General features: G+C 35.1%; 2 protein-coding genes across 5 annotated transcripts in view; one reads left to right on the top strand and one right to left on the bottom strand.

The window, feature by feature from the left end:
* Nucleotides 1-17,253, bottom strand: part of LOC148944225 (DNA primase large subunit-like) — a 36,021-nt gene that overhangs the window by 18,225 nt on the left and 543 nt on the right. The window contains exon 2 of the mRNA XM_089099868.1: nucleotides 17,088-17,139. Within this exon, the coding sequence (XP_088955994.1) occupies nucleotides 17,088-17,139 (52 nt within the window). The remainder of the gene's footprint in view (nucleotides 1-17,087; nucleotides 17,140-17,253) is intronic.
* Nucleotides 7,467-17,253, top strand: part of LOC148944224 (uncharacterized) — a 34,755-nt gene continuing 24,968 nt past the window's right edge. For 2 of the 4 annotated variants that reach the window (XM_089100541.1, XM_089100538.1), the window contains exon 1: nucleotides 7,467-7,543. The gene's annotated coding sequence lies outside the window, so the exon portion shown is untranslated. Of the gene's footprint in view, nucleotides 7,544-7,603; nucleotides 7,759-17,253 lie in introns of those variants that run through there. The other 2 variants (XM_089100540.1, XM_089100539.1) reach the window with 2 other exon arrangements.

Below are 17,253 nucleotides of genomic sequence, written 5' to 3'. Positions count from 1 at the left end.
TATATATATATATATATATATATATATATATATATATATATACATAAGACTTTCAATATGTATATATACATATTGAAAGTCTTCACTTTCAATTTGAAAGTTTAATTTATGAAACCCTCACGCAATACGCGCAATATGAAGTTAATAAACATACACAGAATCTCATCATACAATAGGGCCGTTCTTTTGCAAAATCTTACATCTAAGAGCCACATCTTTTGCAAATATTTCCATTCTTTTCACTCATCTTTGTTCTAAGATTCAGATTATTGATGTTAGCAAAAAGTGTGAAGGATGCCATCTTTCTGCCATATAGAACAATGATGAGAGAACTTTGATGATATACTCATCATAGTTCTTAGACTGCTGATCAGAGCAGAACGATGAAATCGTTTGCAAAAGATCTTGGTGCTAAGATTTCACTTTTAAGCATTCTTTGTCAAAAGCTGTAAGATCTTAGCACAAAGATGACTAAAGGAACAACCCTAATAATGCTAAAAAGAGAAAATGACAGGGAATATATATATATATATATATATATATATATATATATATATATATATATATATATATATATATATATATATATATATATATATATATATACAGCAACAAAAAAAGCCTATTCGATCTTCTTGGACCCAAGAGCATCAGGAATGCTATTATCAGCATCGAAAACTACCAGTCGTAGATTTTCGAGTTTTACCTTGGATTTTACCCTTTCCCCCCGTTTTTAACCCTGTTCCGCCAAGGGGATTCTTGGGGACTTTTGGTATGTTGTACAGAATTTTTTTCTCTACAAGATGGTGTAAAAATCATTAATATTGCAATTTTGTCCCAGATTGTCGATTTTTCCTGTAGATTTACTGGACTATTCCGGCAAGACCTAAAAAATATTGTGGGAAAAAATGTTACCCCTAAAAACATAATAAAAAAAATGAACCTTAAGAAGAAATTGTTTTATTCTTAGCCCAGTCATAAGGGGAAATCAGTGTGCGAATCCTCCTATAAAAGCAAAGACAGCCCCTATGGATAAGACGTAATGGAAGTGGACAACAACGTAGTAAGTGTCGTGGAGGACAATATCAATTCTTGAGTTTGAAAGGACAACTCCAGTAAGACCCCCTACAGTGAACAAAAAGACAAACCCAAGGGCTCATAATATGGAAGCCGTGTCCCGTGGAGAGTCCCGATTCATCTAAAAATTTTAATTCCAGTAGGGATCGCAATGATAATTGCTGGAGCAATGAAATGCGCCCGGGTATCCACGTCTATACCTACGGTAAATATATGATGGGCCCAGACAACAAAGCCAAGAATTCCAATAGCAAGTATAATATAAATTATACGTAACATACCAAATGCCTCCTTCATTCCTCTCTCTTGAATAATAATGTTGGAAACTATGCCAAATCCGGGTAAAATCAGAATATATACCACGGGATGACCTAAGAACCAAAATAGATGTTGGTAAAGAATGGGGTCCCCGCCGCCCGCTGGGTCAAAGAAAGAAGTGTTTAAATTACGGTCAGTTAACAATAATGTAATAGTCCCTGCTAGGACTGGGAGAGATAAGAGTAAAAGGACGGCTGTAATTCCCATGGGCCATACTAAGAGAGGCATGCAATCAATAGATATTGGTTGAGGTCGTATATTAATAATAGTAGTAATAAAGTTTACAGCCCCTAGAATTGAGGAAACTCCGGCTAAGTGAAGAGAGAAAATAGCTAAATCTACTGAAGGTCCAGCATGGGCAATGGCGGAGGAGAGAGGGGGGTAGACTGTTCACCCAGTTCCCGCACCTCTTTCCACTATAGATCTAGCTAAAAGAAGAGTCAGGGAAGGTGGAAGTATTCAAAAGTTCAAGTTGTTTAGCCGGGGCCCCCTAGCATAATAGGTACTAGTCAGTTACCAAATTCTCCAATCAGGATCGGTATTACTAAGAAGGAATGCATGAGCTGTTACAATGACATTATGTACTTGCTCATCACCAATTAGGGAGCTGGGTTAACCCAGTTCCTCCCGAATAAGTATACTTAAAGAAGTCCCGACTAACTCAAAAATTTAATTGCTTATTATGATGGCCCTCTTCGTCCAGAGACTTATTTTTTTTTAGCTTTTAATCTGCTTATAAAAATTTAGGTTTTTGGCCCCTGCAAAGAGGGGACAGAGGAATTGAACCACTTGAATTAGAAAACTTATACGAGAATGCAAGAAAATTTAGTCCATTTGTTCCAGAACGAATTCTATGATAAATTTTAGAAAAATACTTATTTCGAAAGGGGGAAAGGATAGGATTAATCTTATCAAAATTAATATCTGATAGTCTCCATCGGTAAATATCTCTAATCCGGATTGGTCTCCCACTTGGCTGGTCAATATTTATAGCATTTTTTGCTATTTCATCAACCTGATGATTACCACTTAGGCTATACTAGAGTGGCTAGGATGGTACTGAAAATAAGTTCTTATGCCCCTTGAAGCGAGATTATCTATAATACTGAGACAATGATAAGTGTCAATGTCCAACTTATACTGAGGAGCTGAGGCCAGCAACTCAAGGCTTGATAAAGATTCGGAGTATACAATAATATTATTTGAATTTTCAATCAAAGGTTGGTTTTCCTTAAGGTGTTCTAATGGCATGAATATGACATTTAACTCAGCAGACATTATAGATAAATTATTATATAATCTCTCGCTCATTGCAATTTTCAGGTGAGGAAGGAAAGCACCGCTTGCGACCTTCTCGTTCATTTTTGACCCATCAACATATGCTTGAAAGTGGTTTTTATTAGTAATTGTATTCATTTCAGCAAATTTTTTCTGGACAATAGTTATGGAGGTTAAATATTTATTCAACTTTGAGAAATGAATATTTATTTTGGGACTTGACCAACTCCATGGCGGGGATTGAGGGAAAGTGAGTGCAATTGACTTTGCCGATATGGGGAACTTCTTCTGAATGTTGGCATACTCATCTGCAATGCCTCTGTGCGTGGCTGGATTTTTTAACCAATTATTTAGGGTGTGTGAGCTATTTGATTCAATTTTTGAAAGATATTTTGTCAAGAGAAAGCTACATCTCTCCCTTATTGTTGTTAATCCACTTTCCATAAGCAGAAACTTGGTACTTTGTGGGTTTCCTAAGACCAAATATGAGACGTATTATATCATTTTGTGTTGTTTCAACTTTTTGCATCTTGGTCTTTGCACATGCACCATAGACGATGAGCCCATAGTCAATATGGGATCTTATATGTGATTTATAAAACTAGAGTAAGGTTTTCTCCTTACAGCCCCAGGGTGTGGAAAGAAGTCTTTTTAGTATATTTGTTTTTCTATAACATTTTTTTATTGTGTTTGAAATGTGGAGGTGGAAATTAAGTTTTTGGTCAAGCATGAGACCTAGGTAATTAATATGATTATCTTCTGGAATAGTTGTTCCATTAGAGTTAGTTTTGCATTAATATGGTTCGCTTTCGGTGAAATTCGATTATTTTTGACTTGGTAGGTGCAATGGGTAAATCTGAATGTTAAGAGAATTTTTCAAATTGTAAAAGTGACTTTTGCAAATTTGACTGTGCTATCTCAAAGGTGTTGCCAGATGACCATAGCACCAGATCGTCAGCATATTGTAGATTCGTGTGGGGGAGGTTCATGTCCCAGAGATATAGGGCAAAGAGGAGGCAACTGAGGACTGCTCCCTGAGGTAGGCCTTTGGTTATTGTCTTTTGGGATGAAGAGGCTGAACCAACACAAACAATGAAACTTCGCACTTCTATGAAGGATTTTATAAAAGATACTAGCTTGGGGGGTAGTCCAAGGTTTGCAAGTTTGTTTAAAAGGATTTAGTGGTTCACATTGTCATATGCCCCTTCAAAAGCTAGGAAAGCTGCAACTAGGACATTATTTTTTGAGAATGATTCATTTATTGCATTTGTTAGCAAAATTAAAGCATCTTCTGAGGAGTGATGTTTCCTGAATACAGTTTGAGTGTGAGGGATCACATTATTTTTTTCAACAAACCAGAAGAGTCGGTATTAGATCATTTTCTCCATTATTTTCCCCATCACAGGAGTAATCATTATGGGCCTATAGGACTCAGGGTTATCTTTGGGTTTATTTTTCTTTAGGATTGGTAGGAGGGACGAACATTTCCATATATTGGGGAACATAGATGATACTCAAGCGTGATTATAACAGTTTAGCAGTTCCTCTTTGTATGAAGGGGTGGGATTCTTTATCCATGAAGGCTATATATTGTCATAGCTGCTGCTAGTTTTGGTCCTAAAATGAGGTATTGCATTATTCATTTCCTGGATTGAAAATGGACCTGTTATATACTCGGATCCTGGGCGTGGTTGGTAACTTGGGTTCATAGGACTTGTGGCAGTTTGCTTTAATTATTTGATGTTAATTTATTAACCAAAAGAGTAGCAAACAGCTTAGCTTTTTCAATATCATTGTCATAATGGATCTTATTATGTATAAGCTCATACAGGAGTGGATTGGGGGAAGTCTGTTTCCCACGGATGTGGCTTATGACTTTATGTATAATTGGCTCATGTGTTTCTCTGGACAGATTATTTGCAAAATTATTCCAGTATTTATATTTAGCATCTATTATAGTCGTTTTAGATTAGATTCTGCTTGTAATTTTTTTAGATATGTAGTAGGTGATGGGTTTTTTTATGAATGCTCTCCTAGCTGCCTTTTTTGTTATCCATTTATTTTGGCACTCATTTGTCCACCATGCTTTGGGAATGTGTTTAGGGAAGGTTTTCTTGGGTGTTGTCCTGGGGATAGCATGATTAGCTGTATTTATTAGTAAAGATGCCAAGACTTCAGCATGCGTGTCAACTGTTGTGTTTGAAATGCATGAATTTTGGGCAAAACTTGTAATTTCATCATTTAGCTTATTTTGGAACATAGACCAATTTTCTTTAGTGTTGATATATTTGGAGGTATGTGATCGGGTTTCAGCAGGCTCATTTAGGGAGCAAACTATAGCAAAGTGGTCAGTACATAGACTATCAATTTTATTTATATAAATTATATTCAAAATGTTTAATGACACAATTTGTAGGTCAATTATGGAGAATCTGCCACTTTTGGGGTTGAAATATGTATTCAGGTTTGGAGGGGTAGCAACAGCTAATTCAGTATTATTTGAAGTCATGTGCTGAATCAATTTACCATCTTTATTTGCTGGTTTATTCCCCCACAAAAGGCTGTGGGCATTGAAATCTCTGCGAATAATGATATTTTTTAACATATTAGAATTATTTATATATTTAAAGAAATCCTTGGCATCCGTAGATTGGCCATTAGGGTTATAAAAGCTTATTATGTAGGTTTTTGTATTATTCAGCCAAACACTGATACCAATTGCATCAACATCATTTGCAGAATCTGGAAAATTGATGCCACAGAATTTTATATTATTTTTAACTATTAAAGCTACTCCACCTCCTTTTCTCTCTGATGATCTATCCTTTCTCAGGATACTATATCCCAGAGACTTAATTTGTTGATTTTGGGTTAAATGAGTTTCCTGGAGGCAAGCAATATTAATGGAATTATTATTCATAAAAGATATTAGTTCATTTAGCTTATTTTCTGTAAGTGATCTTACGTTCCACTGGAGTATTGATATGTGTTATGTTGTTGATTTATTTTTCATATGACTGTATATCAATGTTCAGCTTTGTTAATAGTAGAGCAAGATCTTTTTTTGCTTGAATGAGCATATCTTCAGGGATGTAGATTTTTGCCAATTCTGCAATGATTTTTGTTTTCTGTAGTTGATGTATGTTCATGGCCTGAACTGCATTACAGTTTAGAATGAATAAGCATATATTTGGGAAATGCATGTTTGGTTGTGCACCCTGTTTGTCAGCTACGGGGTTAAGTCCTGGTAGTGTTTCTGGTTTGTTTCTTCTTGGGAAGGGGGCCAGGCTGACCCCATCTCTCCGGACAAGGAGGCTTGTTCCCTTGGTGATTCCTTCTGATAGGGATGTGAGCTAGGGGGCTTATAGAATGGTGTTTTATACGGGGTACTAGATGCATTGGGGGTGTTTGACTTGGGGGTTTTGGTTGGTTTCATTACGGGCTTTATTTGGTATTGTTGGGCAGCATATGCTTCCATTGCTGCAAATGGGTATGGACTGGCCTTCTCTGTTGCTATTTGGAGTGTTAGTGCTCTTTTCTTATATGCAGGGCATAGTGATTTATTGGTAGATTCATGTGGTCCTTTGCAATTGATACATGTAGGCTGAGTGTTGTTGCAAGTTGTCAACTCTTTAGGATGGAATGCTTTAGAGTCACTCCACTTTCGGAGAATTTCGTTGCATTTGTTTGTTGTGTGCACTGGTTTCAAACACTTCTGACACTGGATAGGCTTATCTTTGTTTTCCTTGTGTGGTTTCATTTGCCTAAATAGGAATTACTTTTCTGGGAAGGTATTTTTTTTCTTCAGTGTAAATAAGAAGGATCTACTTGTTTTAGGCCATTAGAGTTAGGTTTACCAAGTTGGGTAACATCTTCAACTGGGATTTCGTTTCCAGCCCTATCTGAGAGCCCTTCTTTTAACTCCTGAATGGGTATTTCTGGGGTAACATTATAAACTACTATTTTTGTTGGGGATTATTTTGGGTTCCATTTCGATGCATTAATTGGGGTATTCAGAGGGGATTTTAGATTAATTATTGTGTCTGCTGATTTCTGATCTTGGACAGCTATTAGCAGAGATCCATCACGATGAGTATTAAGAGAGAACATTGATTTTAGCAATTTGAAAATTGCAACTCTTATTGCAGTAATCTTTTCTATTTCAAAAGGGGTAATAGGAGAAATTTTAATGTAAATTTCCAAGTTTTGGTTTGGAGGATCTTGGGCAGGGAGACGGGAAATGCTTTTGAATGGGGAGATTTTTTTCCCTTTTTTAGAGCTTCTAGAAAGAACCCCTTGAAACCCATCACCATCATTTATAGTGACATTAGCCCCTACACTGATCATTGTCCTATTCTCAGAATTGGAGCTATCATGTGAACTTTGTGATAGGGAGCTTGACCAGCCAAGATGGTTATCAATTTCACTGGTATTTGGGGTGGGATCTGGGGGGACATTTTTTTGGGGGGGGGACTTCTTAGCATTGCCTATTGGAATAAGCTTTAAACTAAAACAAGAAAGGATATTACAATGATAAAAGACCGTCTGCACTCTACTGTGGGGAAATTTTCACCATCCACAAAAGAAACACCACAGTATGATGCTGAGGAGGATTTGAGCACGATTGGTTCGGTACAACTACTGATTAATTGAGATAATAATTTACAAGAAATAAAACTATTTCAAAAGTGCAATTATCTTTTTGTGCAAAAGTGCAAACATTGTGCCAATATCATTCTATACTCAGGCATATGATAGAAAAATTAGATTATCTATTATGAAAATGGCCGTAAATTATGGCATCGTTTTCAGCGACTTCAAAATTCAAATTATGACTGAGGTAAATTTTCGACTTTGACGGAAATGATTGGTAAAGATCTAAATTAGGGGCCATTGGGAAGAAAATATAATAAGAAAACTATTTTTACTTCACAATAATGGCTAACAGATTTTAACTAGAGCTCCACCATGCTATACCTCTTCCCCCTAGTGTGCAAATGTAGACACTAGGCTATCCTAAATAGCCTTGGCTAATGGTAAAATTTGAGACCATCTACTTTGTGCTCTATTGGAACCTATTTTTAGGTAAATTTTGGTTAGGTTAGAAAAGTAAAACTTCCAATAATAAATCCAGGCCAAAAAACATTCTGGGAAGTTTTTACCAAGCTACTATGTTATGGGATACCACCAGATGGCTAATCTGACAGTGTTTATATATACAAGTCTTTAAAATAGCCAACCGGCCAACTGGTATTGTAAGCCTAGGAGTCTAGCTGGATATATGTAAACATATTAAGAAGACAATTCTTACTCCATAATATAGGCTAGAGAATATCCTAGTTAACATGGTAAATATCTACCAAATCATATTATTGACTGATGCATAAAGTGAATATACCACTCAATGCCTTTTTTATGCCGATTACGAATATACTTATCATTTCTATTGGAAATTTTTTTCAGCCCCCCCCCCCCTATAGGCTATATGCCAATTAAGGGTATAGGTCTATATTTCTACATTAGGGGGGGGCATTGGCAAATTTTGTTTATGATTTAAATGGGAAGTAAGTTTAAACTTTACCCCCCCCCACCCTTATTTAGAAATATATACCCTTAATTGGCTTATATAGGGGGGTGGGCGGAAATTTAATTCCAAAAGAAAAGATTGTTATATTTTTAATCAGCATAAAAAAGGCATAAAGTGGTATATTAACTTTATGTGTAAGTCAATAATATGATTTGGTAGATATTTACTGTTAACACATTTTCAAGGTTGAGCCTTTGTCTTCACTTTTTTTCTTGTTTTTCCAGTTTTCTAAGAAATTCCTGAATTTTATAGAACCTATATATTCACAGAATATATACCCCCAACCCCCTAATGTGCAAATATATACCTAGAATTGCATCCTCAGTCTAAATATAACAACCATTTGCATCTCAAATCAACTTTACTCCCATATTAGCCATGTGGTGGATGTCCCTATGTTACCCCTTTTCTGACTTCTATGTCTTAGAAATCAGCCTGCTGGACAGGTCTTTACCTATTGGGATTTAGGCAAAACAAGATTATACCTTAACTTTAGTTTCTTTTACTCTGGTTTAAGTTCTGAAAATGTAATTCCTGTTATTTCAGTACCAAGCATTATCAATGGTTTTTTCCTAATTTTAGGAAATTTGTTTACAGATCATTTTTACCTCATAAATTAGAATTGACCATAATTATGAGACTTAAAATAATTTTTTTGTATTTTATTTAAGCAGAAGACATATTTTGCAAGGTTTCTCTTGAATAAAACCAAGCTTTTTAAAGGTCATCAAAGGGCAGTGCCCTCTGGAGAGAGAAGTAGAGATATAGGCCTAGACTTCAAAATACCTTCCCAGGACATACTTTAGTTTTCAATCCCTGAAAGTTTCATTTTCCTAATCTAACTACCTTCCAAGATAACAAAAAGTAGCTTGTCTAGAATTTTACCCAATTTATGTATTTCTCATTTGTTTCACTCCCTCTCATTTTGTTTTTTGGTTCTTGTTTTGTCACAGTTGGTGGATTTTATGGGTACTATACATAGGTTAAAACAAGAGACATGCATTGGAAAATGAAGGGTCAAAATGTATTTCTTTTGGCTTATTTGAGCAAAAGACCTATTTCTTAAGATTTAAATTTCAGTTTACCATAGGAAGGCAATCAAAGCATTATCTTTACCTTTTCTACATTTATAGAGCTTCTGAAATTGCATAGATGTCATAAATTTATCTAAGATCTAAGAAAACATTTGATATTGGGTTTGTAGTCTCATTTTTTCTAAAGAAGAAAAATATGAGCAAGATTTTAGGATTTTTTCTAAATTTACAAATTTTTGAAAATCTTTTAAATTAGGATTGAATAAAGGTATGTGGTTCAAGATACAATCTATGTGCCTCATTTGAGCAATAGATGAAATTCTCAAGGTTTCACTTTTATTGCACAAAGATTATAAAAAATCAGTGCCTTTTGAAGTGGGAAGGGGTAGAGTTAGTTGCTTCAAACATTCAGTAATTCCCTTCTCAAGGGATTACTGAGATTTCTAGATCCATTTGTGAGTGTCATTCACTTAACTCAACCACTTCCACAAAAACCCTTCATCTAGAGCCTTGTTTTCAGTCTCAGTGGGTTTGAACTCAGGTTAATCTCATGTAGTGTATCAAGCATTTTCAGAAAGTGGGTTCTCAAGGAAAACATAGGGTTGAAACTTTGAAGTCTGAAAATGCTTGATGCTGAGGAGTAGAGCAGAGATTTTGAAAATGAGACTGCATGGCTGCTTGGAACATATTAAATTTTTATTTGATGTCAAATGATTGAAAAGACTAGACAGTAGGCCATATATCCTCATGTCATTTTGAAATTTGGTAATAAACTGTACATATATTATTTGATTTGTGACACTTCAGATTGTTACTATGTAATCAATGTATTTCAAAAATCAATAGAGGCAACTGTTTGTCTCTCAACTGTCTAAAATGACTGAGTATATTTATTTATAAAAAATTACATACTAACTATTGCTTGATTGAAACACAAAATGAGAAGTAGGCTTAACACTTCTCATAGAGTTCTCATAGAATGTTTTTTTTTTTTTTTATAACACTTAGGCAGTGCTCAAACAAGCAACATAAGAGGGTGGCTGGCATTTACTCCCCCCTTCCCCCAAGGAAAATAAAGTTTTTGAATTTTGAGAATTTTATTTGAGTGTTATTTTTATTATATACCAAGGACCACAAAAAATGAAATCTTACTGTTCCTGCTAGTGTACTGTTACTGTTAAAGTAACAAGGACAATAAGAATAAAATCTCACTGTTGCTCTATATTTACCAAAAAACACTGTTAGTATCAAAGTACTAAGGACAGCAAAAACAAAGCTAGGTACCTTTTAATCCCCCTAAAGCCCAAAAAACTAAAGTTTAAATATAGTTCCCTGAGTGAGAAACCCTTAGTTTATGCAGCATTGCATATAATTGCCAGGTAATGCCTATCTGATCCATGCAATACAATTCTTGCTTTTTTTTCTGAATTCTAAACAAGTAACAGTTATATTAATATTTCTCCTGATGATCAGTATAATTGTTTTTAAAATTTCTCTTTTTTAATGCATTTTAGTGAGATTCTAAACCAACAATGGAGATATTGCTGTCACAAATTATTTTGCTCAAATGAGCTGGTGGAAAACAAATAGAATATATAAATTTTCTATTTCAGATCAATGACCAAATTTAACACAGAAAGGGCAAGTCTCCAAGCTTTGACAAATTAAATCTGACTTTTGGGCTCTTTCCTTTTCAAATGAGACTTTCTTTGGATTTTTTCCATCCAACTAAAAATAGTAGGGATGGCATCAGGTACAAGTGAACTTCCTCTTAGCCTAAATACCCTGGGGAAAATGCAGCTCTATATATATTTCCAATGTATTCTGTTACTTGTTTTTTTTTCCAGTTCTTGTTTTGTCACAATTGATTCAATGAACAAGTGCTAGGGTTGAGATACAAGTTGGCAGAATAAATGGAAAATGTACAATTTTAGCTATAGATTTCTATATTAGTAGGATCATGGGCATAGGAAAGGGAGGGGGGCAGCTGCCCCCCCTAGAATTTAAAATTTATAATAGAAATTATCAACAACTTTTTGTATGTTGGAATTTTTTGTTTGTTGTTAACTGGTAGATGGTTAAAAAAGCTGGAAATAAACAGAAATTTCCAAATAGTGTTTGCAATATCAACATTTATGTTTTGATCTTCAATATTGACTTTCATTCTGATATATAGATAGGAGACTGGCCCACGATTGGCTGATTTTGACTTGTTTTAATTCTCCATGAATTGATTCAAGCAATAAGAAGTTGCTGAGCATGTCAAAGCAAAAGTAACTCATTCAATACCATCCTTGAAAAAGACAATTAGAAATACTCCCCCATTTTTCCACCTGGATGCCTCTCTATCCAAGTGGTCAAGAGTGCCAAACCTGGGCCATCCCGGTACTGGTTCTGTTGTCTCTGCCTTATGTTTGGCCACCAGACAAAAGAAAAAGAAAAGTGACCAGGGGAACATTAAAGCTTGTTTTTTGGCTATAAAATTAAGGAAGAATATGGTCAGCATAAAAAACTACAAAATGAATTTCATTAAGGTTTAAAAAAAACTAAAGAGTATTAATTTCTAATTATACATTGATTGATCAACACCAAAAGTAAGCTGCTCCACTAATCTTGGTGTTCTACCTTTCAGTGGTGGCAGTTTTATTTCAACTTCTGTCTTTAAGACACTATTCATCTCGTCAGTTAGCACAAAGTTTCTTCTTCCAAAATTGGACCTTAAGTTTTTCAGTTGCTACTTTTGATAATGATAACATTGTGAACAGAATTCCCTTTCTTGCTCTTCAGCTCAATCAGAATGTAATCACCAGCCTTGATATTCTCAGTGTCAAATTAGAAGTTGCTGATAGGGGGCTTGTCTTCAATGTCTATGCTGGGGTCTGAAGAGTTGTTGTATACAGGATCATATACGTCAGAATCGTCACTCTAACTGTAACTCTTGTTGCCAGAGACAGGCCTTTTGCTTTTTAGTCTTTTCACTGGTCTGACTTTCTTCTGTTCCAGGACTAGGGCTTTTTGGCAGATACAGCTTTTATCCTAGCAGTACTGCATTCTTTGATAGGGGTGTCAGTGAGCACTTCTGAGTTTTTCATATTTTTTTCCTGTTGATTTTTTGGGTTTGAGTTGATTGATAAAATGCTGCAAGTAAAGCAAAGAATGAGAGGCAGTCATCCAGCCAGAAGTATTTTCTGAGCTGATCATGATGGTTTCTGGTAAAGCTCCCCTGAGTAAAATTTCTGGACACTGTTTTTGTGGGGAATTAATTAGAGGAGGGGCTGTGTTCCCAACACATTAACACCAGCACAAATCATGGTCAACTGACCTCTTTCTGCTGATGTAACCTTCCCTACTTACTTCTGGCCTTGCTGTGCAATGATTTTACCAGGCTTGTGGATTTTTTCAGACCTGATTCATCAAAACTTCCAATGTCTTGTGGTCTGAACATGTGTTTATAGGCCTCAATCCAGGTTGTTAAAGAAAGCTCCTACACTGTGATGGTTGAAAGCAGTTGTCCGTCGTAGGCTTGTACTTATTGGCGTTCTTACTGATAGAGTTTTAAGTCAATCCATAAAACCACGGTACCAATCTTTACCTGCAATTCCTCCACTGTTTCCACTCCTTTGCAGTTCTGTTATCCAGTACTTTTATGGTCTTAATAATGGCATAAGTGTATGCACATTTACACGCTTCTAGGGGAATACAGTCAAAAGCATATAAGCTATCGATTTCAAGTAAGTTTTTTGTCTTTTTGCTTGCTCCTCTGTAAACATTGATCATGGGTTGTAACAGGGTGTAAGGAAATTCAGGTCCAGACTTTTTAGAGGGATATTCAGTTTCACAACTTTTTTTTTATGTAGTCTTGCAGTGGTCCTCTAGGGACACCCATGATACTTCCAGAGAGTCCAACTGGTTTCTTGTAGAATAAGACAGAAAAAACTGCTATTTTATTTTCTTCTGGATCACAGCCACCTTTCTTTCTTTTCTCTTCTCTTTTACTTTTAATCATTTTATCTTGAATGAAATTTAACAGAAAAAAAAGAACTTCAGTTCACCTACTGTTCTGACAGGATTAAACAACGCCAGAAATAACACAGTTTTGGGTATTAAGCTTGCCTTCAACCTTTAAATATGCTGTTTACACAGCTTTTACAAACATAGCCCACTTTTTGACACCTTGGTACGGCATGCCAAATTTACCCTGGGTATTGTGGCCGAACATGGGAGTTCACTATCCCACAGGATGAAAAAAAACTAACAGCAAACAGGTGAAGATGGCATATCTTGGAAGCTGCCAAAAACAGGCAAATAATAGGAAAATACAATGTGAGTTTACAGTGCGAGTTTTCTAGTATTTGTAATTAGGTGTAGGCTTTCAGACAAAATTTAACAAAATCCCAGAGTTAATCACCATAAAACGTGATCCAATCTGAAATTTTTGGTAAAAGTATTAATTAAGGTCAGACTTTTTTAAAAAAATACAGTGAAATCTGTCAGAACATTTATAATCCACCAGAAGCCCCATAGGTTTTTGCATTGAAACTGTTTCCTTTGGCTAGACATGGGCCCTATACCAATTTTGATATTTAATTTTGCCCATCTGTAAACTTTTGAGTTGAATTCTTAGAAGAAGCTGTTATCCAACCATAATGTGATTTGTGTCAAATCGCTTTTGTGGTGTTTATGTTTTCTGGAAATTGGATTGTGGGTCTCTCGTGTTATACTGTTGTAGGAAAAGTAGAACATGGAAAATGTTAAAGGCCAAGTTTTAGTGAAATATAGAATGACTAGTTTCTAAAGACCTATATTCAAAGGACCTCGGGAAGTATTAGTAAGATCCCTCCATCACAGAAGCAGCTGCCCTCCCCCCCTACACAAGATGCTGCCTACACCCATGAGTAGGATTGAGGGAGTTAGCTATAGTTATTATGCAAATTATAAAGAATCACTTTTTTTTAACAAGCTTTCTTCTCTAGGCTTATAGCATATCAAACATTGTATACCCAAAGAAACATAAGTAGCAACAAGCTACATATACATAAGCACATGCTATTTAACAATGATGCCTCTAGTGCTTAACTGTGACCCCTCCATGATATTGACAAGAAATGAGTAACAGACAAAATGAATATTAAATGCCAATCAGGAACTGGATACAGGCTAAAGGGGGCAAAAAATAGGGTGGACAATCGGAGTTAAAAGATAGATGGTGATTTTCTAGTGGAATAAACACTTCCCTGGCTAGTTTAGGACTATTAATAGATTAGCCTACTGAAATTGTCCTATCCTGTACAATTTAAATATTTTACTTGTACAGCATAACATTAAGACAATCTACCACAATGAAAAATATCCAGGGTAACTTGAATAGTATGACAAAAAAAAAAACAATGAAAACCACAACATGCAATCTTACAATTAAGCTTCAATTCTGAAATAATTGCTTAAGGTGTATTTCCATTGAACAGAAGTGAGATAAAATATTGCAAATAGAGGTACCTAGGACCTAACATCAATGTGCCTGAAACTTGGCTCTCCAAAGCTGTTCTCCAAATACACCCAGGCAAATATGTACAAAGAATTCCCAAAATTATAGCTACAGCAATGAACTTAAAAATTTACTAGCAACTATGCAACCCAATTGGGATGGTGTGTTGGCTGTAGCAAGCCTGAGGATATAATAATAGCACATCTATGATAAATTAAACAACACTGGACGCACATGCAGATCTATGTTAATGGTCTAAGAAAATTGAGATAGGCATGGATGGAAACAAAAATATTCAGTAAAGTTAAAATGCAGACCAAGGCCAATAACCCTGTTGGGAAAAAAAGAGAATACATCATAACATTTGATTAATAAAACCCATTAATTTTTTTTTTAAATCAGTAAATTTTTGCACACAACCTAGAGCTATATTTGTCCCTATAAGGAGGCAGTGGTGCAATTATGACAACAAGCATGGCATTATTTTTGTTTAGAGATTGAATTAAAAAGAGAATTTCTTATATATATATTTTTTTTCCAATTTCTGCTGTATACTATAGCCTAAGCATGAAACATAAAAATGAGAACTAGGCCTAACACTTTTCATAGTTTTCATGGAATGATGTGGTTTGATGACACTTAAGCAGTGCTGAAACAGGCAACATAAGAGGGTGGCTGGCATTTATCCCTGCAGAAAATACCCTCCTGCAGAAGCATGTCTGCAAAAGAAGAAACTCAAATGAGACAATATTTTATTTGGAAGTATTTTATTTAAATTTATGCCTTTTGAAGTTTTATGGCTCCCATTAAGTTTGCTACTGTTTAGAGCCCAGAATACTGCTAGACAAAAGCTAAGAACCAAAAATACCATTCAATTAGGAATTCAATCCTCTATCTGAATATAAATTTGTTTCATCTGGAAATTTATTTTAGAAGTTTATAATATTTTGGAATTTCCATTGACTAGTCTGGAATTTAAAAAATCTAATCTTGGTTTAGTTTTCAGCTCACTTAGGTTTTTGGGTCTAGACAAACCTATCCACAATGCCAGAGCCCACCTTCAAATCCCTTTGTCTACCCCAAAAGCTTGATTTGTAGAATGTAGGGGGTGAATTTCCAGAAGAAATTATGGTAAATATACAGATTAGTTCCCCCTGCAGTATAGGGTGCAGAGGCCCTACTAATAGGACTGGGATATACAGTAAGATGAGTTTTTTACAATCTGATTTTAATGGACAGTATCTTTGTAACTTTACAGCCTAATTGAATGATTAATATACAATTAGAAATAAGTTGTTTTATTAGGGGGAACTAAACTGCACATTTACCAAAATTGTTGTTATATTTAGATACAGCATTGAATTCTGTATCTATTAGTATGTTTAGGCTATTTCTTAACTGTTTCATTATGGACCTATATTTAAAGTTAACCAACCTTGCAACCCAAGATGATCTAGTACTAGATAGAGCAAAGGTGCAGATAAATTCCCCTTTAACTGTAGAGTGCAGATGACCTGCCAATAGAAGCAGGATATACAGTAAGAAGTGATTTGTTTAGCCTATGCCTTGCTTCTATTAAACAGTAACTGTGCATTTTTACAACCCAATTGACTAAATAATACACAGTAAGAAATGGTAAATGTGCAGTTTAGATCCTCCTCATTAAAACAACTTAATTCTAACTTGTATTATTCAGTCAGTTGAGCTGTAAATGTGCATAGACTTTACTAGAAGCAGATTATAAACAAGTCACATCTTACTGAATATCCCAGTCCTATTGGTAGGGCCTGTCTCTCTAGGAGAAGAATGCTGCTTTGAAAGATGTTTTTTAATGTCCTATAGTCATGTAATGTAAGGGATGGGCAAATAAAATAGGAAGGGTGTATTTGGGTATAAATTTTTGAAACTTTCTAAATTAAGCATCATCCATGTCTTTCTAAATTTGATAAATAATTTTGCAAACAACTAATTTAATTAAAGAAAACGCTCCTGTCATTCAAGGTTTTCATAAAGGTTGAGTGAATATACAACAAAGAAGTCTTTATAGAATTCTGGAATCCTTGAAACAGTTGTTTGCAAATCTTTCTTGAAAATTCAAAATTGCAAATATTTAAAATACAAGATTAGGTAAAAACTGAATAATGAATAATGGCATTATTAAAAGGAAAAAAATATAGTAGAAAAACGCTGCCTACAGTGGAAGAAACCCAGGTAATCCGGTTTGTATAATTTTTCTGCATATTACAATATAAGAATTTTGTTGATGTAGTGTTTCCCTCATCAAATGCTGAAGACAAGAGAGTATTACCAATCTTTATATATGTTGCTCTGTCATAAGAAACTGTCCTGGCCTTTCCATTCTATATTTATAGTGCTACTATTTCTGTGCATCTGTGTGTGTGAATAGCAGTGTTAGATGTCAGCATTCTGTAGAATTATGGGAGTTGAAGCTACACTGGTTATTCATTACTAAA

This window comes from Artemia sp. Qi Xiang Cuo, chromosome 14 (assembly GCF_049724085.1).
Source record: "Artemia sp. Qi Xiang Cuo chromosome 14, ASM4972408v1, whole genome shotgun sequence".
Lineage (NCBI taxonomy): Eukaryota > Metazoa > Arthropoda > Branchiopoda > Anostraca > Artemiidae > Artemia > Artemia sp. Qi Xiang Cuo.
The sequence above is the reverse complement of the archived record's forward strand: the minus strand, read 5'-3'. Positions and strand labels throughout refer to the sequence as shown.